The sequence below is a fragment of the Macaca thibetana genome, chromosome 1 (assembly GCF_024542745.1).
Source record: "Macaca thibetana thibetana isolate TM-01 chromosome 1, ASM2454274v1, whole genome shotgun sequence".
NCBI lineage: Eukaryota > Metazoa > Chordata > Mammalia > Primates > Cercopithecidae > Macaca > Macaca thibetana.
In genome coordinates this window covers 16,641,147-16,666,337 of record NC_065578.1, presented here as the reverse complement: position 1 = coordinate 16,666,337, position 25,191 = coordinate 16,641,147, and the positions used below count along the sequence as shown (strand labels likewise).

General features: G+C 55.5%; 3 protein-coding genes across 10 annotated transcripts in view; 1 reads left to right on the top strand and 2 right to left on the bottom strand.

The window, feature by feature from the left end:
- PADI2 (peptidyl arginine deiminase 2) overlaps positions 1 to 21,720 on the bottom strand; it is a 579,517-nt gene extending 557,797 nt beyond the window's left edge. Inside the window, exon 1 of the mRNA XM_050791164.1 lies at positions 21,717 to 21,720. The gene's annotated coding sequence lies outside the window, so the exon portion shown is untranslated. The remainder of the gene's footprint in view (positions 1 to 21,716) is intronic.
- Positions 1 to 25,191, top strand: part of ARHGEF10L (Rho guanine nucleotide exchange factor 10 like) — a 179,520-nt gene that overhangs the window by 83,711 nt on the left and 70,618 nt on the right. For 2 of the 8 annotated variants that reach the window (XM_050790070.1, XM_050790081.1), the window contains exons 6-15: positions 502 to 585; positions 4,810 to 4,982; positions 10,056 to 10,172; positions 13,072 to 13,180; positions 16,309 to 16,415; positions 19,353 to 19,430; positions 20,486 to 20,665; positions 21,904 to 22,020; positions 23,484 to 23,576; positions 24,866 to 25,039. In XM_050790070.1, coding sequence (XP_050646027.1) covers positions 502 to 585; positions 4,810 to 4,982; positions 10,056 to 10,172; positions 13,072 to 13,180; positions 16,309 to 16,415; positions 19,353 to 19,430; positions 20,486 to 20,665; positions 21,904 to 22,020; positions 23,484 to 23,576; positions 24,866 to 25,039 — 1,232 coding nt within the window. Of the gene's footprint in view, positions 1 to 501; positions 586 to 4,809; positions 4,983 to 10,055; positions 10,173 to 13,071; positions 13,181 to 13,276; positions 15,493 to 16,308; positions 16,416 to 19,352; positions 19,431 to 20,485; positions 20,666 to 21,903; positions 22,021 to 23,483; positions 23,577 to 24,865; positions 25,040 to 25,191 lie in introns of those variants that run through there. The other 6 variants (XM_050790124.1, XM_050790114.1, XM_050790143.1 and 3 more) reach the window with 4 other exon arrangements.
- SDHB (succinate dehydrogenase complex iron sulfur subunit B) overlaps positions 1 to 25,191 on the bottom strand; it is a 689,037-nt gene that overhangs the window by 606,056 nt on the left and 57,790 nt on the right. The window lies entirely within an intron of this gene.

Here is a 25,191-nt window from a genome sequence, read left to right as displayed (position 1 = left end):
GGGCTCTGACAGGGCTCTAGGGGCCCCAGGACCTAGGGAAGCATCACAGACCAGTGGGTCTTGTGACTTCTTCCTGGAAGGCCTGTGGGTCGAGGACCAGCTCCCATCATGGGTGGGGGCTGGTTTTCCAAATCCTAGCACTGCTCAGTGATGAGGGGCTAGCCCCAGGGTCCTGGGTGACTGAGGATGCTAGGGCGAGGGCACAGGTGCTGGATTGCATCGTGCTCCCTGCAGGGGCTGGGAGAAGCTGTCCATTAGCCAGATGGGCAGGCCTGTGGGCAGCAGGGAGCCAGGTGGGCGCCTTGGAGGAGGTGGGGGGCGGGGAGAAACGGGGAGCCAGCATCCCCTGAGAGCAGCTGGCGAGGCTGAGGGCTGGACTGGGCTGGCAGAAAGGAGGGTGCTGCGTGCCACCAGCTGGTGCAGTCCTGATGTCATCTGCAACACCTCTGGCCAGGCTGCCACAGCCCGTGTTGGTGCTCTGTCTCCCCCCTTCCCTCGCAGTCGACCGGTTCACTTTCCCCGCCCTGGAAGAGGATGTGATTTATGACGACGTCCCCTGCGAGAGCCCAGATGCACATCAGCCCGGTATGGTGTCTGCAGTGCTTTCCCCGTTTCTCTTGGGGACAGGGGAGGGAGGTGGGGACCGGGGAGGGTCGTCTCCTTCTGTTTCCTTCTATCCCCACCTGGCCCTGTGCCCCTCCTTCTTGTCTTTAGAAACAACTGTAGTCATCAGGGATAATCTGGAGATGGCTGAGGGCGTGGCCAGCGGGGCTGGGCAGGGCATGGGCATCATGGGCAGGGCCATGCTCCGAATGTAGGTCCCTGGGCAGGTCATCACCTTTTCAAGCCTTGATTCCTCCCTCAGGAAAATGGGGCCATACTCCCGGCTTTCCAGGGCCACTGGGGAAGAAGACAGCCTGTTGTACTCAAAGGGTAAAGCAGATAAAGCTTTGCAAAGCCCTGCGCCCTGCTCTGGGTTGAGAGCTGAGGTGGGCGGGCAAGCAGGCGGTTGTGGCCACAGAGGGAGATGGGGCGGGACTAGGGCGAGTCTTGCTGGAACTCACCTGATGGGAGAGAGGACTGTTCAATGACAGTTAACAGGAAGAGCCATCTTTGCTTGAACATGTTAGGCCAAGCATATTTTCAATCATGTAACGGCTTCAAGACTTTGATTTGGGATGTTACGTTCTTATTTTACAGACAAGGGAACGGCAAAGGCAGGGCTAGGATTTGAATGTGGGTTATTCTGACCCTAAGTGCAATGCTCTGTCCCCTACCTCAGGAGGATTTGAGTGACATTTTATGACAGATGAGGCACATTTGATCCCACTGATCCCACGACCCCATGAGGTCAGCAGGGCCAGGCTTATCTATGGCTCCCGTGATAAAGAGGTTAAACCACCAGCCCCAGAGCACACAGCCAGGATTCGAACAGACGACTTCTTTTCCTACTATGCGATTCCTCCTGTTTTCAGGGGCTCTCCATCCAACGGGGAAGCACAGCCCCTGCCTGCTTTTGAGGAGCTCCAAGTCTGATGGAGAGGCTCTAACCATCCTTGAGCAGCACAAAGCGCAATGGGAGAGACACACAGACAACATGGCAAGGCCCGAGGGCCCCAGAGCCACACTCCTGACTCCTGTCTCAGAAACGGGGACAGATGGGCCAAGGATATGCTTATCCCTTTAGCAAGCCTGGGATGTGCTTGGAGCACATTTTCCTGTTTGTAGGATTCCCACTGTATTGGGAGGCAAAGGAGTCTTAGGAAAGTCCCAGAGCTGGGAGGTCTGAGCGGCTGAGGGGCCTCAGTTATTGTTTAACCCATTTGGCCTACTTCCCACCTGAATTCAATCAAGCCACTAAGTCCCTGGCCCCAGTCTTCACGGTTCTCAGGGTCTGGGAGGATGTGGCATGTTCATGGCCTGGGTGTCACACAGCCTGTGTTTGCGCCCTAGCTCTGAGCCTGCAGATGAGGACCACAATACCCACTCCAGGATCCCCGCGTGCTGGGCTGTGGGAGGATCAAGTGTGACAAGGCTGCAAAGAGCTCAGTGCAGGGCTGGCTCTTGGAGACGCTCTTCACACAGGGCCATTGTGGCTGTTGTTAGTGTTATGCCTGCCGAGGGTCCCAGCACTGGCCTGCCTGGGGCTGATGTGGGCTCAGCAGGAGCTCGGAGAGGAGGTCGTTACCCGAGGGACAGGCTGTATGCAACAGTGGGCACACGCAGCCCTGTGTTTGAATCCCGGCTCTGCCATTGATTTGGGCACAGGGCTTTGTGCCTTTGTGCCTTGGCTTCTTCATATAAAGCAGGAAAATCCCCAGCTCACAGGCCTTTGGGGAGGGTCACACAGGGTCCTGGCCAATCTCTCTGGGCCTCAGTTGACCCATCTGTAAAACTGGGGCAATAATAGCCAGTCCTAGGGTGGTAGTGTGGATTCCATGAGGTAATTGATGAGGACACTGAGCAGGAAGCATGAGGGGACCGTTATGTGGTCCCTGAAAGCTAAGGAGTTGGTCCTCGGGCGGTGCACAGGCACAAGAGTTCTGTGACTCTGTCTGCACTGGAGAGGATATTTCTATATGTGTAGATGGTAGAGACTTCAATGGAAGGTGGTGTGGAGCCCCAGCCCCACTCACTGTGTTACTGTGGCCAGCCACGTCTCTCCCATCTGTCTAACAGGAGTGATCTTTCACACCCTGCTGTCTGCACAGGGCCGCTGGGAGCCGCCGTGGCACACTGAGGATGGAGGTGGTCAGGTGCACAGCTCAGCCCTGTGGAGGCGTGGACTTGCCACGTGCTGCCGGGGTTCCTCCTCAGGGCTACCCCGAGAACTCTGCCTCTTTGGTCACTAGTCGAGGGGCCTCCACTGCAGTAATGGGACAATCAGCTTGGCTTTCTGAAAGTCACAGCTGCTTCACTCTCTAAAGACATCAGTTACCATTATCTTTTGCTTAAAAATAACCTCATGTTCCCTCCTGGTTCTGGGATCCATCTCCCACTAAGCTTTGGCACATCTGTTTTGTTCTTTGGCTGGCACTCTTGCCCCCAACCCCTCACACCCCAGCTTTCCTGTGGGGTGAAGCTCGGGGGCCCTGGGTCTATGGACTGACACCCAAGCTCCCCCAGAGCCACCATGAGTGACGGCCTGCTGCTCTCAGCTGAGTGCATGCTATGTGCCAGGCACTTTGCCAAGAGCCTCTTGGCTGTTTTATTTGCTCGATCTGTCCACTTATTATTAGCCCCATTTTGCAGAGAGGTATCCGATGACCAAAGCTCACAGTTTTTTGGCATAGTCGTTTCTGAGCAGATTTCTTTTCTTCTTCTTCTTTTTTTTTTTTTTGAGATGTTGTCTCTGTCACCCAGGGTGGAGTTCAGTGGCACGATCTTGGCTCACTGTAGCCTCCGCCTCCCGGGTTCAAGTGATTCTCCTGCCTCAGCCTCCTAAGTAGCTGGGACTACAGGTGCATACCACCACACCTGGCTAGTTTTTGTATTTTTAGTAGAGACGGGGTTTCACTGTGTTGGCCAGGCTGGTCTCAACTCCTGACCTCAGGCGATCTACCCATCTCAGCCTCCCAAAGTGGTGGGATTACAGGTAGGAGCCACCACGACCGGTCAGATTCCTTTTTTTTAAAAAAAACCTTTCCCAATGCTATATTTCTTCTGTGATGACAAAAGCATTTTCATCTTCATGTACATTTTGGTGTCCGACCCCACTTCCGTGAGGTCTGCGGTTCTCCAAGTAACAGATGACGAAATGAAACCCAGAGGGGCAAAGGGCCTTGCCCAAGATCCCCCAGTGACAGAGCTGGGGCTGGGGCCACGTGTTCTGGCCTCGGGACAGTGGCTTTCCCACCTCAGGCTTCAAGCGGCATCTCATAGCCCAATTGAATGGGCCCCATGAGTGCCCTGGCCCTTGTGGGACCTGTCCCTCCAGACGATGTGACTCAGCTTTTTGTCCCCAAGTTTTCAGTCCAAGGCATTTCCCGCGGGCTTAGGAAGGAAAGGAGCTCCTGGACTCTGGGCCAGCTGCGCCCCCTACTGGAAGATCTCGGGCTGCACGTGAACTCAGATTTGGGGTGAGGGACTCTGAGGCCCCAACAATCTCTGTTTCATTCGTGAGGATGCTGAGGGCCTGAGCCAGGACTTGGCTCCGGGTCTTCTCTTTTCCAGTAAGAAACAGGTCACGTGTGATGGCTCGGCTGGGTGCGGTGGCTCACACCTGTAACCCTGGCACTTTGGGAGGCGGTGGCAGGAGGATCACTTGAGCCCAGGAGCTCAAGACCAGCCTGGGCAACATAACAAGACTCCATCTCCACAAAAAAAATTTAAAAATAGCTGGGTGTGATGGTTCACGCCTGTAGTCCCAGCTACCCGGGAGACTGAGATGGATCACTTGAGCCCAGGAGTTTGAGGCCACAGTGAGCTGTGATTGCACCACTGCACTCCAGCCTGGGTGAGACAATGAGACCCTGTCTCTAGAAAAAAAAAAACATTTCCAAGGAGGCCCAGAATGAGAGCTGGGACCATACAAAAGCAGTGCTGGGAGCAAAAGGAAGTGAGTGGGCCCATGCGCAGCTGACGTGTTTCTTGTGTTTTCCCCATTTTCTCAGGCCCTCCTTACCCTACGAGGGGGAAGATGTATTATCATCTTCGTTTCATGGTTGAGGAAGTAGAGCTGGAGCCCCAGGGCCCCCACGTTCTCCCTGACCCCGCCTCACCCCACCTGTGTTCAGAAATTGGGTCTGAGGCTGGAAGTCTGGTAGGCTTGGCCTCAGGGCCTGGGCTCACCGGCTGCCGCTTGGCCAGCAGGGGCAGAGAGGAACCTGCTCTACGAGGATGCGCACAGGGCTGGGGCCCCTCGGCAGGCGGAGGACCTAGGCTGGAGCTCCAGTGAGTTCGAGAGCTACAGCGAGGACTCAGGGGAGGAGGCCAAGCCGGAGGTCGAGCCCACCAAGCACCGAGTGTCCTTCCAGCCCAAGGTGAGGGGACCGGGGGTGTCTCTCACTTCACTCAGGGCATGGAGACCCCTTCAGGGAGGGAGGGAGCAGGGTGGTGAGGGCCAGGCCCAGGACTCACGTCTGGGTCCCAGGGATTCCCAGGAATGTGTGGTGAGAGGGGAGCCAGAAACCCAGGTCATCCTGAAACAGGAGGTGGCCCACAGACATTGCTGTTGGCAGCCGTAAGCCCGGGATGGGCATGGCTGGTACCTGGCACAGGTGCTCCCCCCATCCCCTTGCTATAGCAGACCTGGTCGATTGATCCTCATGCTCACGGGCTCAGACTGGGCTTCAGAGTCCTCTCAACGCCGCACTCCAGGTAGCCCAGCAACTTGCTTAGAGGTGGAGCCGGGATCAGATCCACTTGCTCTCCCCGCCCTCTGGGACTGATGCTTGGGGACAGTCCAGGCCTCAGCCCACACAGTCCTCTCTGCTCTGGGGAGTGGACAGTGGGGGCTGCTGTGGCTCAGCCAGAGCGACATGGAAGGCTTCTCTCCGGGGCCTCACACAGTGCCATCCATGCATTCGGCTTTCCTGGTGTTTCTGCCTGGAGCAGGGGCCATTCTGCTTATTTCCTGGAGGGGAGCCCTTGAGGCTGCGAGGAGGACAGGTCATCTGGTTCCTCCTTTCCCGTGGCACCCATGCTCCTTCCCTGTGTTCTGCAGAAGCCACCAAGAGGCAGTGTCTGTCCGTGCTGAGATTTGCAGTTTCATGGGGACAGCTTCTTATAGGCCCTGACTAAGCAGAGGGGATAGGGCCCCTCTGCTCCTTTTATTTTTATTTTTATTATTTATTCTTTTGAGACAGAGTCTCACTCTTTCACCCAGGATGGAGTACAGTGGCATTATCTCGGCTCACTGCAACTACTGCTTCCCAGGTTCAAGCAATTTTCTGCCTCAGCCTCCTGGGTAGCTGGGATTGCAGGCATGCACCATCATGCCTGGCTAATTTTTATATTTTTGTAGAGATGGAGTTTCGCCAGGTTGCCCAGGCTGGTCTCAAACTCCTGGCCTCAAGTGATCCACCTGCCTCGGCCTCCCAAAGTGCTGGGATTACAGGTGTGAGCCACCGTACCCAGCCTCAAGCTCCTTTTAAAAGATGTAGCAGGGCAGGAGAGCTCCACCTGGGGCCATTCCTTCATGGGCAGGGTAGGGACAAGAGAGGGGACTTTCCCGGTGCTTCCCACCTTTTCTGGGTTTGGGGATCCACTCTGGGAGAGGCATGCTGGCTGGAGGAACACCAACACCTGAGTCCTCAGGCAGCCGTTCTTCAGACCAAGATGGGCTCCCTGAGTCCTGAGCAAGCCTGGGACTTTCCAGGGATGGGCCTCCAAGGCTGGGCTGTGGGAAACAGCCTTAATGTTTTGCTAGCCAAAAAGCAAAGCATTTACAACACCTACTGTCTGCCTAGTCCATTTCTTCAGTTGTGGGATGAGATACATTGGAACAGGAAGACCTGATCTGTACTCAGTGAACCTTTACGGTCCACAGGAGACACTGAATGGGAAACAATTTGTCAAAATGAAGACAAAATGCTGGTCATCATGATCAGTGTGGTACAATTTTCAAAAATAAACTATCATGCCCTTCAAAACAAAATGAAGACAAAAATGCCTTTATATAAACTTGAGCCTGTGTCCAGCCTGGCTGTGTGCCTGATAGGGGTAGGGACTGATGTGACCAATCAGAGGAGGCCTCTGAGAGTGGTGAGTTGGAGCTGGGCTTAGGAGCCAGAGGAGATGGGACAGGTGATCCAGCCTGCAGGAGCAGCCTAGGCAGAAGCCCAGGAATAGCTTGTTGCTGCTTCCTGCAGTTCAGAAGGGGCAGCATGCACTGCTTTAGGGAAGGGGGCTTTGGTTATGAAGCCCCCACTCCCCCCAGTAGCCTTTCCCTATGTCAGGACTGGAGTGTCCCAGCCCTGCTCTGGGCAGTGACCAGTTTGGGACTCTCGAGTCCTGGCCTAGCCTTTTAGCCTCAGCCTCTGGCGTTCCTTCTTTCCCATGGTAGCCCCGGCCCTCTTGCTGGGACTGGGAGGATACCATGCGTTTCTCTCAGAGGGAAGGAGGGATGACGATGCTGAATTCAGGCTTTCCAGTGGTGGTCCTCATTCTTCCACAGGCATCAGAATCACATGGGTAACTGATTGAATCACAGATGCCAGGGCCTCACCAGGTACTCTGACTCAGAGGTTGGGTGGGGCCCGATAATCTGCCTTTTAAGCAGCTCTCTGCCCCCAGGGAGTACAAGGGGCTCACAGAGTACTCCAAGAAATGCTGGGCCATGCTCACCATGGCCTGGCCCTGGGAATGGGGCCTCTGGGGGCTGCCTGTGAGCTTGTGTCCCTCATACTCTCAAGCTGGAGGCTTTGGACCCTTCCTCAGCAGACAAACTATTTTGCACAGTTGTTAGGATTTCTAACCATTTGGAGTTTTTCTCTGGCCATGGCCAAGGCCCACCTGCTCCCTGATCAGCAGGCTCCTAGGGAGACAGGAGGTTGTGGAGGGCTTTTCCTCAGGTACCCACTTCTGCCAGGGACTCTACTGAGCCTGCCTGTGGTGCTTCACCCTCCTGAGCCGCTTGGGACGCACTTGCTCACCCGCTGGCATTGCAGCAGCTGCATGTTTTAGAGCCACTGCTGCTTGGCTATGTGTTATATGTGCTGCGGGCATAGGACAGCAGGGATCTGGGGATGTGTTTTGTCCTGTTCTTGGAGTCTGACCATTGCCAGGCACCCTGCCTAGCTGCAAGAGAACTAATGGAACCCCTTCTTCAGATATCTGTAGAGGCCATCCCTAGGCAGGTGGACTCTTGCCAAAAAAAGTGACCATGGGATCTGTAGAAGGGCACAGACCCAAGTGGAAGCAACTACCTCATCCTGTTATGTGAACAAGTGGTCCTGCTGGTGCCAATCTGGGGTCTGTGGTTTTTTTTTTTTTTTTTTTTTTTTTTTTTTTTTTTCCAGTTGTGGGATGGATTGCATTGAACTGTTCCACTCTCCAGCAGTGACCTCTTTGAAATCAAGGTCTCTGATCCAGCTGGACGGGGACTGGGCAGAACTCGTGGATTCATTACAGAAATGCCAGCCCTGGCCTAGCCTGCTCCACCCCCTGCTCTGATCTGGCCAACTCAGCAAGTGGCCTCTGATCCTGACATTTCCTTGTTCTTCTGACCCTGAAAGAAGGGAGGGAGCACCAGAAGACCCAGGGATTTTCTCATTTTATTGTGTGAAACTATTTTATAGATGAACATGACTCAGGTCAAACCCCAAACTCCCCAGTTTTTTGGGAGTCTGGGTGGGTCTCAGAGAGACCCCTGTCTTGCATACTTTTTTGCATGACAATAGTGAACATTTGCCTAGAATGGTGCACTTTACAAAGCAGTGCCATTTACCCTAAGTGGTACCCTAAGTGGTCAGTATTATTGTTGCTAAGATTCTCATTTTGTTGATCAGAAAACCTGTGTGAAGCTCAGAGAGATTTAAATGATGTAGAATGCAACACCACATTTGCCTCATCTGTCTGTATGTCCATCCATCCATCCATCCATCCATCCATCCATCCATCCATCCACTCATCCATTCACCCACCCAACAAATATTGAACACTTGCAATTTGAAAGATAATAATGGCTTCCATTTTTTGAATACTTAATAAGTTCTCATCTCTCAGCTTTGCATGTACATTTAATTTTCTCAACAACCCTATGCAGAGGCTATTATTATGGCCACTTTACCAGTGAGGAAGTTGCAACTCAGAGAGGTAGAGACTTTTCCAGCTAGTAAGCAGGAAGCCATGATTTGAAGTAGGCCTACTTGCCTCTTGATCCTTGTATCTGCTTCTCTAGAAATAGCACCTGTCTTGGTCTTTTGTGCACTTTACCAAATATCACTGTTGCTCATATGGTTCATGCATTTGAATATCTATCTGTTCTTCTGTCCATCTACCTGTTTTCCCATCTGTTTGTCCATCCATCCATCCTCCAGATAGTCTGTAAGCTGAGCATCCATTCTTCCATCCAGTTGCCCATCCCCCTCCCTCCCTTTACCTTTCACTCATCCTCCCTCCATTCATCCTCCAGCAGTGTGCCAGAGGCAGCTAGTGTCAGCTCACAAGAACTCAGGAACCAGTTATGAGCATCTCTTTACAAATTCCCATTCAGTGATGTCAATTTGATAGCTTGAAATTGTTAGAAGTATTCACACCATGGAAATGCTTCAAAGCAGGGCCCTTTTCCTGGAGAACTGGTTGTTAAATATTTGCCAGCACAGCACTGCCTAAATCCATTCTCCTATCCATCATCCATCCATCCATCCATCCATCCATCCATCCATCCATCCTCTTATTCCTTCATCTGACTCTCTCTTCATCCATCCATCTGTCCATTTGCCCAGCTATATAGTCACCTAACCAAATTTATCCATTTGCTCATCCATCTGTTTATCTGTCCATCCGTTCATTCATCCATTTATTTATCCATCCATCCATCCCTCTATGAGCCTGTTCATCTACCCATCCACCTGCCTGTCTGTTGCTCATCCATCTGCCAAACCCTCCCTCTACCCATCCATTCATCTTTCTGTGGATTTGCCCACTTATCCATTTATCCCCCGACCTCATTCCATCCATCCATCCACCTGCCATCTGTCCATGTCACAAACTTACCAAGAAGCTCCTATGTTACAAGCCCTGTGCTGGGCCACGGGGCTGGGGAGAAGACACAGTCCTTGCCCTCAGAACATTTTCCCATTTCCCTAAGATAGGAGGCCTGGGTTTGGTCCCCTCCCACCCCTCCACCCCAGCAGCCCAGATTCCCTGCTGCAGAGACCCGGCCCCCAGCTGCCTGGCGTGGTGGGGTTGGACACAGCTGGAGCAGATTCCAAGCAGGATCTGGCTGGACTGCTGCCTGGGACCTGGGGTGCCGCATCCCGCCTGCCCGAGCTGTCCATCCGCACTTTACCTGAGTCTCCTTTCTCCCCTGTTGTCTGTGTTTTGTCTCCTCCCTGTCCCGCCTGCTCCTCTCACCTGCTCTCCTTCTGCCTGGCCGCTTGGGGCTCCAGCTTTCTCCAGACCTGACTAGGCTAAAGGAGAGATACGCCAGGACTAAGAGAGACATCTTGGCTTTGAGAGTTGGGGGGAGAGACATGCAGGAGCTGAAGCACAAGTACGATTGTAAGGTATTGTCTGTCTGTCTTCTCAAGTCCTGGATGGGAGCTGTTTCCGGCTGCAGCTACCTCCAGGGGCCTTTCCTGCTGCCCTGGTACCACGAAGCCTCCCAGGCCCACTCTGAGTCCCAGGGCTGTCCTGAGACCTGGATCCTGGCCACCCTCTCGTCTGTGCTGGAACTGGCAGATGCCTTAAGCCACGTGTTCCCTTCCATGTTCTCGCCCCTATCTTTCTCGCCACCCGCAAGTGAAACCCTGATAGTCCACGAGAATTCCCAGGAGGGTTTTCAAACTTCAGGACCCTTGGAATCACCTGGGGTGCTGTGTTAAAAATGCAGGTTCCTGAGCTCCAGCCCCAAGGGTGCCACTTCTGTAGGTCTGGGACGAGGCTTAGGAATCTGCACATTTCATAATCTGCACAGTTGGGGTTACACGTTGAAAAACGTGAATGTCGGTGACATTGGATGTTCCTATCTCTCCACACTGTTCAGAGGAATCCAGGATAAGGAAGTGTGTAGGAGAAATCACAGTACTTTCTTCAACTTTTGGATAATGGTGGTGTCGACAACAGTAGCTTCCCTTAACTGAGCACCAGCTGTGTGTCTTGGCTGAAGGCATGGACTGTCGAGGTCTGTGGGCCTGGTTTGAATCCCAATCTCACCACTTCCTCATGGTGTGATCCTGAGCAGGCCCCTTGGCCTCTCTGAGCCTTGGTTTCCTTGCCTTTGAAATGGGGGCATGCACAGTACCGGCCCCCAGGGTGGCTGTGAGGGTGGATGGTCAGGCCTGTTGGGTGTGTGGTGCTGTGCTGGGTCTAGGAGCTCAGTGGACAGTGGCTGTTGTTATCTACGCACCTGACCGCCCTGTCCTTGTGGCACTCTGGGCAGTAGCTGCCTTTCTGCATCTTTTAGTGTCAAGTAACCGGCTAGTGGCCACACCAGTGGTCAGCTAGACCAGAGCTGGGATTCCAACTCGGGTCTGCGGCGTGCCGGAGCCCAAACATCCTCCATCCTGCAGTGCTGCCCACTTTATTGGAATGTGAAGCCTTCCAGGAGGAGGAGAGCAGACCCCTTACAGTTTACAAGATCTTTCACAGATACCCCCTAGAGGGCTGTAACCCAGGGTGGGGGTGGCTCTAACCTCTCAGGGAGCCAAGGCTGAGAGAGGGGCCCGGAGCTAGCGAAGGGCAGAGTCTAAGACCGGGCATTTCGCCTGGTGTGGCCACACACTGTGGGAAGGGGTGGATTCGGCAGGTTTACTCAGGGACACTTTCTAGGGTGTTGGCCTGTTCTTTTTTGCCCAGGAAAATGCCAGGAGAATGGCCTCAGATGATCCCCTGAAAGACCACTTGTGGGGCTCACGACAGCACCATTGATGGCTTTCTGCCAGGACAGAAACTGGATTCTGGAACAGAGGTTTCGGGTCTCTGAGGGTGTAACCCCTCCTCCCGCTCCCCCAACAAGAAGATGAGCGTCTGTGCCATCCATTTCATTAGATTCTCAAAGGCTCTGTGACCACTCCCCCTGCCCAACCCCAGAAAAGGCCAAGCACAACTGCTCTAGGATTGTCCCGTAGAAATGCAGGGCAGGCAGGGAACTTCCTTCTTTTTCCCTGCTGCTGGTTCCTTCCAGAAAGTCAGCCTCGTTCCTTAAAAGCCATCACCCCTGCTTCCCCGTGCACAGCACCTGGTGGCTTTTCAGCAACCCTTCCTTGCCCAGACCCCCAAGAAGTACTTGGATACTTAAGTGGGGACCAAGGGGTTATTGGAGGTGATAGAGCGGAGACCAGAGACACGCTCCCCACCTTCAGTAGAGAGTTTTAGGAAGGAGAAGGTTTTCTTAGGACTGCACTGTCCATTATGATAGCCATGTGGCTCTTTAAATGGAAATTAACTAAAATTAAATATACTTAGAAATTTGGGTCCTTCCTCGCACCAGCACATTTCAAGTGCTCCATGGTCACATGTGGCCTGTGGCTTCCATTTTGGACAGGGCAGATACAGGTGTTTCTGTCATGGCAGAGCCTTCTCTCGGCTGGTGCTGCTGTGTGTTGGAGAAGATGCAGGGGCCGGGGCTGGGGCTTGGGAGGACAAAGGACTGGCTGAGGGGACGGCAGCTCTGTCTCAGGCCTGGGCTCCCCCATCGCCCCGGATGCCCACTTCTCCCTCCTGGGCACACGCTCTCCTTACTTCTCACATCTGCTTAGCTTGCTACGCTCGTGTCCATGGCTCCCCCCCCACCGCCAGGGGAAGCTGCCTCTTCTTTCTGGCAACTTCAGCCTTTTCTCCTTTTCCCAGACAGTGGCTCAGTAAGAAACCTGACTGTTTTGGGGGAGGCAAGGGACGGGTCCCTTGCCTGGGTTTGGCTGATGGGATGGGGGTGTGCACACACCTCCTTTAGTTGCTCCTAAGGTCATGTTCGACATCGTGGGGTGCATTTTGCTGCTCAGGGAGCTTTCCCAGACCCGGAATGTTTGGTGCTCACAGACCCTGACAAGGATAGGTATTGCTGTTCCTCAGTTTTGCCTGGGGAAATGGAGGCTCAGTGACGTTCAGTGACATGCCCAGAGTCATGCCACTGGGGGGTGGCCCAGGGCTCCAGGTCTCCAGCACCCCTTGCCACACTCCTCGCCAGGTCACATCATCTCCTAGATTTGAAATCTGTTCACATAGTCTGTCCCGAAGGGAAAAAAATCAGTTATGGCCCCCTCTTGCCCATAAAGAGGGAGATCCCTGGGCATGAACGCACCTTCTCACCCCCGCTGGCGTCCTTGGCCTCTGCTCACTGACCTGGGAGGAAAGGGTCTGGGTGGTTCTGACCTCTGCAGGCTGAGGCCCGGGGAGGCGGGTGGCCCTCGGTGGCAGGCATCCCAGGCCGTCCTTTCCCTGATGAGCCTCTCTACCTTTGCTCAGATGACCCAGCTCATGAAGGCCGCCAAAAGCGGGACCAAGGATGGGCTGGAGAAGACGCGGATGGCCGTCATGCGCAAAGTCTCCTTCCTGCACAGGAAGGACGTCCTCGGTGAGGCGCTGCCCGAGCGGGAGGGTCTGGTGCTCAGCTCTGGGCTGCGGGTCGGGAGGGTGGGATTTTGCTTTACACCCCAGTGGTCATGCTGGGTGGGTACCACTTGGCGTATGGCTTCCTCTGGCGGTGGGGGTTGGGGGCTGAGTCCCAAATATCCTGGTAGGTCCCAGTGTGCCTCCCCTTCCTCTGGCAGGCATGGCCTGTCTCTTCTGGGAGAGCTGCACCTCTCCCTTCAGCGTCCCTGTTGCTTTTGTCACAGCTGTCTTGGCCTCCTGCCCCCTGTGCTGTCTGGCTCACCTGTCCTCATCTTTTTTGTTCCTGTTCCCTCCTTCCTTTATCCATCCACCCATCTCTCCAACCAGCTGACATTTACTGAATCCTACTAAGCGCCACAGCCGGCGCTGCATGCAGGGACCCAGGGTGCATGTATCAGCAGTGCCTCCGGGGCCAGCTGGTGGCACAGCGTGGGAGACAGACACGGACGTGGGAAATGACAGGACAGGTTGACAAGTGGTCCACTGGGGTGCCCTGGGGGCATGGAGAAAATGAGGATGGACTTGGGGGATGGAAGATCAGGGAAGGAGGAGGCACAGGTCACCAGGTGGAGCAGAGTGGGTGCTCTGGGAAGAGGAGCAAGCGGGTGTGCAGAGCCCCGGATGTGGGAAAGTACGAGATGTTCCAGAGGTGCTTCTAGTCAGCACCGATTGAGTATTTATTGTGTGCCAGGTGCTCTCCTATGAGCCTGCAGTTCCTCACTTAATCCTTATCCTCACCACACAAGGTGCAGGGAACTCTCACATTCCCATGCAGCAGATGAGGGAATCGGCACAGAGAGGTTGTGACAGGGCTGAGGACACACAGGCCTGGAAGGGATAGAGGAGGCCTCAGGTGGCGGGAGTGAGGGCAGGCGTGATAGGTTAAGGTCTGGTCAGTACAGGCTCTGTCGGCCTTGCTGGGCATTTGCCTTTGGTCTTAAGGACGCTGGAAGGTCAGTAGAAGGTTTTACACAGAAGTGTCCCATGGTTAGATTTCAATTGGTCATTCATGCGACAAGTTTTATTAAGCATTTACTATGTGCTAGGAACTGTCCTAAAGCCTTGGGACACAGCTGTGAACATGAATCTTGCCCCTGTTCCCCCGAACCCCCCTTCAGGTGCCTACCCTCGCTCCTGGTCCCCACCAGGCTCTGGTCCATTCCTCCAGAGAATGTCTAGGTCAGGGCCCCTGATGTGTTCCCAGGCATTGGTGGGACAGGGCCAAGTGAGACCAGCCCCTGCTGCTCACCTCACATCTTTGGAGGCGACAGACAAGGAGACAAAGAATCCCAGTACAGTGGGATCACAGCTGATGGAATTCTGGGGGTGCCAGTTCTCCTTGGAAGGATGTAGGCTTTGTCTCCTGCCCGTCCTCAGCACATGGTCTGGTGCAGCGGAAGGAACACAGGTCTCAAGCCAGGCAGAACTTTGAGAGCCTGTGTCCTCCTGGAAAATGTAGTTTCACCTCCCTGTGCCTCGGTTTCCTCATCCGTACAGTGGCGTGGCTGTCTCTCTTGTAAGGCTGTGGTGAGGATGTCCGAGGTAGTATGGGGACAGAGAGAGTCCTGTGTAGCAGACGTTATTCTTGGTGGGCAGTCAGTCCCTTAGTGGAGGCGTTTGGTGCTAGGACGGCCTCGTGCTGGCTTGCTCAGACCCTGGCTCTGTGGCCTTCTGGCCGCGTCACCTTGCACTTTTTCCCCTTTTGGGGCAGCAGACTGTAAATGAGTTTTCATCTGTAAAATGGGTTGAGCCCCACCCGTGTACTTGGTGCGGTGATAAACCAGGTAGGTGTGTGCAGGCCTGGTACAGGCGGGTGCTCAGTGATTGTCCATGTTCCCTCTGCATTTCGGGGAGCACTGACCCTTGATGAGGGAGGGAGCAGGCCAAGTGGCCATTCTAAACTCATTGAGATGGTCCTAAGAAAGGACAGCGTGGCCAGGCCAGCTGGCTGGGAGCTCTTCCTGGGTCACCCTCCCAACCCCAGGCTGGCCAGGGCTCTCCTCAGGCCTCCCCACCCCGCCCATGAGCCCAGCGCCTTCCTGAAGTGACCCTCCCCGCAGAGGCGATATTAATAGCCGTGGCAGGGCTCGGATCACAGGCCAAGAATGTTACCCAGCAGCTCGTGGGGGAAGAGGAAGCTGCGAGGCCGGCTGGGGTGGGTGCGGAGTGATGCCCGGGGCGTGATGTGGGCCCGGCAGGAGGGCCTGCACCACCCCCACCCCAATGCTGTCATCCGCTGTCCCTCCTCCTCCTCCTCCTCTGTCTCCTGCTCAGGTAAGGGCCTACTGGGGTGTCCCTGCCCCCTCCCACCCCTGGGATCGCTGCCGCTTCTTCTTTCCTCCCCAGCTTCCTCACAGCTCCCATTCGCTGCTGCCCACAGCCGCCGCTGGAGTCAGAGCCCCTCAGCAGCTGGGGTCCCATCTCCCAGCACCTGTACCTTGCTCTGGTGGGGGCTGGAACCCTCTCTGGAGCCTCCCTCACTGTCTGACCTCCTCCCACTCTCAGAGGCCTGGGCCTTTGTCCATCTCATTCCGTCCTCCGTCCGAGGTCCAGCTCCACTCACGCCCAGGATTCCCTGTCAGGCTCCTGTTGAACATTTTCCCTTTAGCTCTGCATTTTTCATTTAGAAATGAAAGTGCCAAACCACGCTGCCCTGTTCTTCTCGGGGCTTATTTTCTTCCCCGTTTTAGACTTCCAGAAGAAAACTATTTTTAGTTCCTAGTGATGGGGACACGGGCGACTGGCCTTCGCCAGGCCAGAGCGGGCGGGCCTGAGCAGGGACAGTGGCTTCTGGCAGCGTGGATGCCGAGAGCCCGGGCCCTGCAGGATGTGGCTTTGGTTTCTGCCTGTTTACCCTCTCGCTCACTCACTCACAATTGTTCACTGATGGACTGTTCCAGGCCCTGGGACGTAGCAGGGAACTCCTGAGAAGGAGCAACCGGGCGGCTGTAACCCCACGGGGCCCCAGGAGCTGCTCGTGCCCTAGGACCCGGGTCCAAGGCTGGTCTAGGGGGGCTCTCAGCTCCTGAGGCCTGAGAAGGGTGTGCTGTCCCTGCCTTAGCTGTGTCATCGGCCCATCTGACTTTCCAGGTGACTCGGAGGAGGAGGATATGGGGCTCCTGGAGGTCAGCGTTTCGGACATCAAGCCCCCAGCCCCAGAGCTGGGCCCCATGCCAGAGGGCCTGAGCCCTCAGCAGGTCTGTGGGGGAGTGGGGCAGGTGGAGGTCTGCAGGGGCAGGGGTGGCTTGGGGCTTCCAGCCTGTTCTCTGGGGCCCTGCTGGTCTGGATCTCACAGGGGACGTGATGACTGGGGGCTCTTGGCAGAGCCCAGCTGGGCGGGAGCCTCCTGGGTTCTCTCCTCAGCCACTGCACAGGCTTCCCACTTTCTACCCCATGTGCTCTGTGCTGTTGGTTTTAGGGGGTGGGCTCCCAGCATCTAGAGTGCTTGCCTCCTCCCACTCCATGCCACGCAGAGCTGTCCTGTTGGCTGTTTCTGACTAAGGTGTCATTTGAAGAATAAGATGGGAAAACAGACTCAGGAGAGGCTGCAGGTGTGTAGGTGCCCAGCCCCTGCCATCTGTCCACTGGTCCTCACCCTGGGCCTCAGTGCTGCCACGAGCTCCTACCAGGAACTGAGGCTCTTTAAGAATGGCTTCCTTGGCCGGGTGCAGTGGCTCACGCCTGTAACCCCAACACTTTGGGAGGGTGAGATGGGTGGATCAACTGAGGTCAGGAATTCGAGACCATCCTGGCCAACATGGTGAAACCCCGTTTCTAATAAAAATACAAAAAAAAAAAAAAATTAGATGGGCATGGTGGTGCATGCTTGTAGTCTCAGCTATTCAGGAAGTTGACGCAGGAGAATCACTTGAACCCAGAAGGCAGAGGTTGCAGTGAGCCGAGATCGCACCACTGCACTCCAGCCTGGCGACAGAGGGAGCGAGACTCCATCTCAAAAAAAAAAAAAAAGGCTTTCTTATTGTAGAGCATCATGCTGAGGCTGGGCGGCTTTGCTCTGGGATCTCAGCCCAGTCACGTTTTCCCTTCGCTATCTGCGTTTTGCCAGCTGTGAAACAGGGTGCGAGATCCCTGGTTCCTCTGGCTGTGAGGCCACTGAGCGGGATGTGTCAGGGCAGATAGCTCAATGGAAGGGATTTCCCATTTTTTTGGTCAGCAGAAAATCCTGACGCTTGGCCCTTTTTGAAAATCAGGAAGATAGAGCCACCAGGCTCCTGCTGGCAGCAGCTAGCCAGAGCAGAGCTGGGGCAGGCGGCTCCCTTCTCAGGACACTTACTCTCCCATTCATGGCAGTCCACCTGCCTCCCTCATGGACGGTACCTGCCCGGCCCAGCATGGCATTTGAGATGGCGAAGCCCCAGCTATGAGAGCCCGAGAGACCAGACCTGCAGCTCAAAATCCGGGCCTCCCACTCCTGCTCGTGCTGCCCGGGACTCCGTCCTCCTGGTGCTGCCCCTGGGCCTTTCCCCTGCAGCCCTGTGCAATTTCTGGATCAGGCAATGTCAGTTACTCTGGGCCAGCAGCTCTCAACCAAGGGTGATTTTTGCCCCCCAGGAGATATTTGGCAACATTTGAAGACAATTTTGGTTGCCATCACTTGGGTTGCTACTGGCATCTGATGGGTAGAGGCCAGGGAAGCTGCTGAACATCCTGCAAGGCATGGGACAGCCCCATCACGGGGAGTTACACGGCCCCAAATGTCCTTGTGCTCTGCTCTGGGTGCTGCTTGAATACCTGGGAATTGTTGGCAATGGATCGACAATGGGGCAGGGGTCTTGCCATCTGCTGAGACTGTGTGGCCAGGCCATGGTCAGGCCTGGCTGCAGGCAGGGCAGTGGAAGATGGGAGAAGAGCCTGCTGGAGGCAGGAGGAGGCAGCAGAGGGAGTAGGGCAGGGGATCAGGGTTCTAGTGACGGTGGGCTCCTGATGGACACTCGGGACAGCTGTGGGGGTAGAGCGGGGGGTCAGTTACCTCCCAACCTGAGATCGCGAGGGATGGGCTCCCCCTTGGACCCCTCTCACATGTGACACCTGTGAGCACTGTCCTAACTGTTCCGTTGTCCCAGGCTGCACAATAGAGCCACCCGGGAAGATTTCAAAATCCCTGATATCCAGGTTGCACCTCATTCGGAGGACAGTAGAACTTCAGAAGGTCTGGGGTGGGAGCCAGGTGACTGTGTTGGAAAGATCCCCAGCTGAGGGAGGTGTAAGCCACACCACGCTCGATGGGGTGCTGCAGGCTGAGGGGTTGTGGTCCCCTCCGTGGACCAGGCTTCTGGAGGGATTAGGGTGATGGTGGGAGGGAAAGGAGAAGGGACTGGGGATGTTTAGCCGGAAGCAGAGACCACCCATGCGGGGGGACAGTACCCCAAGGCCTGTCTTGTGGAAGAGGGATAGCTCAAGGATTTCATTCACAAGTGAAGGGAGCTGAGATTCAGTTCACGATAATGCTAAGACAGAATTTTCTTTTCTTTTTTCTTTTTTTCTGAGATGGAGTCTTGCTCTGTTGCCCAGGCTGGAGTGCAGTGGCACGATCTCGGCTCACTGCAACCTCTGCCTCCCAGGTTCCAGCAATTCTCTTGCCTCAGCCTCCCAGGCAGCTAGGACTATAGGCATGCGCCACCACACCCAGCTGATTTTTGTATTTTTACTAGAGACGGGGTTTCACCATGTCGGCCAGGCTGGTCTTGAACTCCTGACTTCAGGTGATTTGCCCATCTCTGCCTCCCAAAGTGCTGGGATTATAGGCATGAGCCACCTCGCCCGGCCTAGAATTTTCTATTAGAGTTGTCCAAAGATGGAGGTGGTCACCTGCCACCATGGAGGAGCGTGGTGATTACCCCACCCCCAGATGTATGTGCGTAGAGGGGCTTTCCCTGGGATGTGCCCTTCCACCTCTATTCTGCAGCCTGGGCAGTAGGGCATTTCTTTTGGGTTGGCAGGGGCTCTGGAAGGAAGAGCAGCCACCAGGCCCAGTGGTCCCAGGTGGGACTGGGAGGGATGGGTTTCTCTGTCCTGTAGTCATCAGCTCCCCTTCCTGTCACCTAGGCCACAGCAGGCACTGGCCCTGTGCAGCAGGTGTCATGTGCACTGACTGTGCTTTTCGGCCCGAGCAGGTGGTCCGGAGGCACATCCTGGGCTCCATCGTGCAGAGCGAAGGCAGCTACGTGGAGTCTCTGAAGCGGATACTACAGGTGCGACTTCAGGGAGTTCTCAAGGGTCTCTGGGGAGAAGCAGGGAGGGCCCTGGAGGGTTACTTTACATGGAGTGTTTGGGGACTGTGGGCAGTTTTGAGGGGACAGGACCACAAGCCAGCACTGCTTTATGGGGACAGACAGTAGAACCTCCAAATGTAGGCAGCAAGAAGTCCTGGCACCTTGGTGTTCACGGGAGTGTCTTCTTTCTGAACAAAATGGGATTCTTTGAAATGACTCCTGGAGAGCTGAGGGCATATACCCCCATTTATGTCTGGAAGGGACTGTGTCCTTCCTGACCCTCTGGGAGCCCCTGGGGCTTGGACCATGTCTTCCCATCCTCCTGAGATCCTTAGGTGGGAAAATGTGTAGGATGGAGTCCTCCTTCTTGCATCAGGAGGGGTAGGATTGAGTCCTCTTTATTGCATCAGGAGGCCCAGGGATTGCTGAGTGGATGCTTGCGTGAAGTGACTAGTATGTGCCAACCTGAGAATCCCTGAGACAGTGTTTGAATCCCTGAGACAGTGACTTTTCTGGGATGTTGTGGGCTACCAGAGTGAGAACCCCGGGGCAGGGAATTGTTGCTCATGATACCCTCTCTTCCCCTCTCCAGTTTGGATCCTCAGAGAGAGATCCTAGGCATCAGGCAGGTAGAGATGAACATATCACCTGTCTCTGACAAAGCTGGTTGGAGAGTGACGCTGGGTGTGGGAGCCAAGGGAGCTTGTAGTGACCTTACCACTCACGGGCTCAGTGACAGGCAGAGCTTTGCCCTCAGGCCGGCCTCCAAGGAGCTCCTTGCCGGCAGATGGCACATAAAAGACCCTCTTCCTCCCACCCAATTTAACACAGAAGCATGGGGGTGTTGTGGGTGACCAGTGAGGCCAAGGTGTTATGTTGATGGAGATCCTTCCAGAAGGACACATGAGTGAGGGATGAGTGCCTCCACCCGCGCCACAGGAAGGACCATTCATGGTTGGCTGAGTTCTGCATGAAGGCAGGTAGGGAGAGAGGCTGCGGCCTGGCCTGTGGCCTCACCCCGCCCTCCCCGGCAGGACTACCGCAACCCCCTGATGGAGATGGAGCCCAAGGCACTGAGTGCCCGCAAGTGCCAGGCGGTGTTCTTCCGCGTGAAGGAGATCCTGCACTGCCACTCCATGTTCCAGATCGCCCTGTCCTCCCGCGTGGCTGAGTGGGATTCCACCGAGAAGATCGGGGACCTCTTCGTGGCCTCGGTAAGTGTCCCCCAAACTTTTCCCCCAGCCCACCAAGGTAAAACCACAACCAGTCTGACCCCGGGGCCATGCAGTCCAGTCTCCTGCCTCTGCCTGCTCTCCTTGTTCAAGTCAGTGGGATTAGAGGGTGGCAGGGTCTCTGAGTCTTCCGGACCTGATCTAGGGGTGAGTGTGACACCTTGAAGTGGCCAGGATGTCCTTGGATATAGCTGGCAGGCCATGGTGCTGCCGGAGCCAGGTGGCTGTCCTGGTTCCTCCCAGGTGGCAGCGCCCCTGGCATCCCAGTCACTGTGGGCAGCCACCTGGCCGGTTGCAAGCTCCCTTACCGAGCACTTGAGGGGTGACAAGCCAGTGTGAAATGCTGTGAAAGACCACAACTTTGGCCCCGAGAGGACGTGCCGCAGTGCTGGGGAAGGGGCACTGGCTCATGATCCGGGGGACCTGGTTGTGGTCCCAGCTCAGTTCTGCAACCTAGGGCAGGTCCAGGGCCCACGCTGGGCCCAGGCTTCCCATCTGTGGAATGAGGGGTGCACTGGATTTCTGGCTGTTCTGGCTGAAGTCTGAGGGTCATGGGGTGAGGGAAGGTCACGTTGGTAGCACTCTGCTTTGATGTGTTTTAGGTGATAAGGTTTTGCTAAAAGAAAAAACCTTTTTTTTTTTGAAAGCCATAGTGCTCAATAGAGTCACTAAATAGGTCCGACCTTCCAGGTGTATGTCAGGGGCTCTGGTGAGAGGGTTGGTTGACTCTGGGCCGACCATCCCTCCCTCGGCAACTCAACTCTGGGCACACTGCCTGGTGAGAGGCCAGGAGCACTCTCCTTAAAGGCGGAGGGCCAGGGGCATTCGATTTCATGAACGAATGCAGTAGAATGGGTGTTGCCCCCACCCTCCCTCCACCCCTCTCCTCTCTCCCCACCTCTCCTCCCTCCACCTGTGGGCTTGGGCTGCTGCACTGGGGATGGAGACCTGGGAGGTGAAGGCCCCCTGGGCTCTCCCATGGCACCACCCCATGCCACCTGTGACCTCAGGCCGGCCTCTCTACCTCTCTGAGCCCCATGTCCTCACCCCAGTGAGGGTGATGGATTTGCACAGCTCGAGGCACTAAGGGAGCATGGGGTGAGTGCAGGCTGCCCTTCCGCTCCCTGCACTGAGATAGCCTCCCTGGCCCATACTTGCCTCATTTCCTTCCGCTCCCTGCACTGAGGCGGCCTCCCTGGCCCACACCGGCCTCGTTTCAGTTTTCCAAGTCCATGGTGCTAGACGTGTACAGTGACTACGTGAACAACTTCACCAGCGCCATGTCCATCATCAAGAAGGCCTGCCTCACCAAGCCTGCCTTCCTCGAGTTCCTCAAGGTGGGCCTCCACGGTGGTACCGGGCCTGGTCGGGGTGGGCAGGGAGATTGCTCAGGCGGGAGGGAGCATTCTGGCCCCAGCTTTGGGTATGACATCGTAGCTTTGGCCTGGACACCTCCCTTCTTCCTTTTGGGGCAGCCCAGTCCCATGGGAGGAAAATCATTGCCTCCTGCCCCTGGGAGGAGGGTAGCCAAGTGTCTCTAAGCAGTTGGGATCCTGGAGCTTTGGCAGGGTGGAGGGGAGACCTGTGTCATCTCGCTGAGCCTTTGCCTCCTGTGCCCTGGTGAGTGCGTGGGTCCACCTGGCTGGCCCTGTGGCGGGCTGTGGCTCCAGGGTTGCTAAGCTGGTTCCTTTTCCTCATTTATGAAAGGGTGAGAAAATTCCTTAAAGGAGTATCTTGAGCATTGCGTGGGAGAGTAAAGGTTAAAGGCTTCGAAAACTTCAGAGTTCTCATGTGCTGCTGAGCCCAGGCTCCGCTGATTTCTCTGGGAGTGTAGTCTGGTGAGTCAGAGCCCCTGCCAGCAGGGAGCCTGCTGGCTGGCAGAGGATGCAGCTGGGCTAGGTGCCAGGAGACGTTCACATGTGCAGGCAGCCCAGGTTAGATGCCGCGGCCTCGGTGGAGGAACCCACTGTCTCCATCGAAAAGAACAGGGGATCAGGAGGAGTTGCCATCTGACATGGGCCCTGGTGGGGGATGGTGGGATTGTGCCAGGTAAAAGACAGAGGAGAGGCTATATCAGGTGTAAGGATAGTGGGGCAAAGGTCAGAGGCAGGAGGAGAGGGGTGGGAAGGTCTGTTTGGATTCTGGGAGCACTGATGCCTGTTGGGGAGTCCCAGGAGAGAAGGCCTGAGTGTGCACACCGAGAGGCAGCTGAGTTCAGTTTGGGTGGTTCTAGACCTCCAGGCTCAGGGCCTAGGATGTAATATTTCAGGCAATGGGGAGCCATTGAAGGATTTTGAGCTGAGGCAGATGGAAGTGGAGGCAGGTGGAGAAACTGTGGGATTGCAGCATATGGGGGCCAGGACCAGGTAACAGGTGTGTGGATGGAGTGGGGGACAGATGCAAGAGACAGGACAGAAGGCTCCCCCTGTGCCCCGCCCCTTATCCTAGCCCAAACCTGTCTGCATTTAGTTTAAGTGGAGGGAATGGTTGCCTTGGCCACTTCTAGAAGTCTGATGTCTTGAATAAATTACCGAGTTTCCGAGTTATGCCTTTAGTCCAGAGACCTTAAGATGACTGCTTTAGTCTCCTGAGGGTGTGGGGCCATGCAGGGGCACTGGTGGTGGGAGGGATCCCTGGCTGCGGAACCAGGGACCTCTGTCAGCTCTTCTTGCAAGCCCAGGGATGGGCAGGGTCTTAGGGCCTGGGGAGAGGACCCCAGAATGGGGACAGTGTCTGGACTCTGGGGCACTGGGCCCTCTCTGCAGGGAGTCAGCGAATGACGGAAACTTGTCTCCACCAGCGACGGCAGGTGTGCAGCCCAGACCGTGTCACCCTCTACGGGCTGATGGTCAAGCCCATCCAGAGGTTCCCACAGTTCATCCTTCTGCTTCAGGTACCGCTCGGGATTCCAGCAGCCTCGACCCACAGGGTTTGCCTGTGGGCTGGGAGGCGACTCCTGGGGTGGGAGGGAGGAGGTCCGGGCTCTTGTCCATGATCCACAACCCACCCAACCTGCTGTGGGACTCTGGCCTCATCTTTCTCCACTTCTAGAGTGACACTGATCATAACTCACAGCTCAGTTGGCACACCCCTCTGTGGGGAATGCCGAGAGGCTGCTGGTGGCCTGAGCCTAGGTTGCAGGAAGGGAATGAAGGCACAGGGAATCCCAGGACCCACGGGGCTCCTGGCATGGAGATGTCCAGTAAACGTGCTGAGCTTGGCCAGTTCAGATTCCAGCTGCAGAACAGGGGATGCCTAAGGGACATTAGCCCCACACAGGGTCCTGGAGAGCCTGGGACACTGTCCCAACTGCTGAGGGTCCTTGGGCAGGGGCTGGTCCTCATCAGGGAGCTGAGAGGGTGGTTACCAGACTGAGGGGTCTGGTGGCATATTCCTCTCCACTCTCAGTGCTGCCGGGCTGTGGGAGTAGGCTCTTATGTAACCATACCATTTATCAATTGGTCAGTGATTGATCTATACATTTATTTACCATCACAACCATTTCTAAGTGTACAGTTCAGTGCATTCACATTGTTCTGCAACCATCACCACCACCCATGCCAGAACTTTCTCATTATCCCAAACCGAAACTGTGTGCCCATTTAACAACTCCCGATTCTCCCTTCCCACAGCCTCTGGCAACCACCATTCTACCCTGTGTCTCTATGACTCTGACTGCTCTAGGAGAACACGTATATGTGGAATCACACAATGTTTTTCTTTTCTTGACTGGTTTGTTTTCCTTAGCATAAGATCCTCAAGATTCATCCGTGTCCTAGCACGTGTCTGATTTTCCCTCCTTTTCAAGGCTGGATGATATGCCATTGTATGGAGAGACCACATTTTGTTTACCCATTTGTGTGTCGATGGACATTTTTGCCTCCACATTTTGGCGACTGTGGCTAATGCTGTCGCCAAACATGGCTGGATAAATATCTGTTTGAGAGCCTGCTTTCAGTTCATTTGAGTCTATTCCTAGAAAGATCCATGCTTTTGTTTTCTTTTTCATTCATTAGCTGTATCTTGAGGTCTTGCTCTGCATCTGGTGCCATGTGTCCTGGCCTCAGGCTGGGCCCTTTGCAGACCGAGTGTGTGTAGGGGGGTGCGCAGGGTGAGGCTTTGACCAGGCTGGGGTAGAGTTGGTCATGGGTGGGCTGCTCAGTCTCGGCTCTGGCCCGGCAGGACATGCTGAAGAACACCCCCAGGGGCCACCCGGACAGGCTGTCGCTGCAGCTGGCCCTCACGGAGCTGGAGACGCTGGCAGAGAAGCTGAACGAGCAGAAGCGTCTGGCTGACCAGGTGGCTGAGATCCAGCAGCTGACCAAGAGCGTCAGCGACCGCAGCAGCCTCAGTAAGGTGAACTGGTCCTCCCACCTGCCTGCCCTCACCTGCCTGCCCTCACCTGCACTCCTGCCTGTGTCCCTGACCCACGCCACCCACTAGGTGGCAGTGTTCTCTGAGGGAGGGGAGGCCTCGCTCTTCCAGGCCCCCAGACATGACTTGAGGAT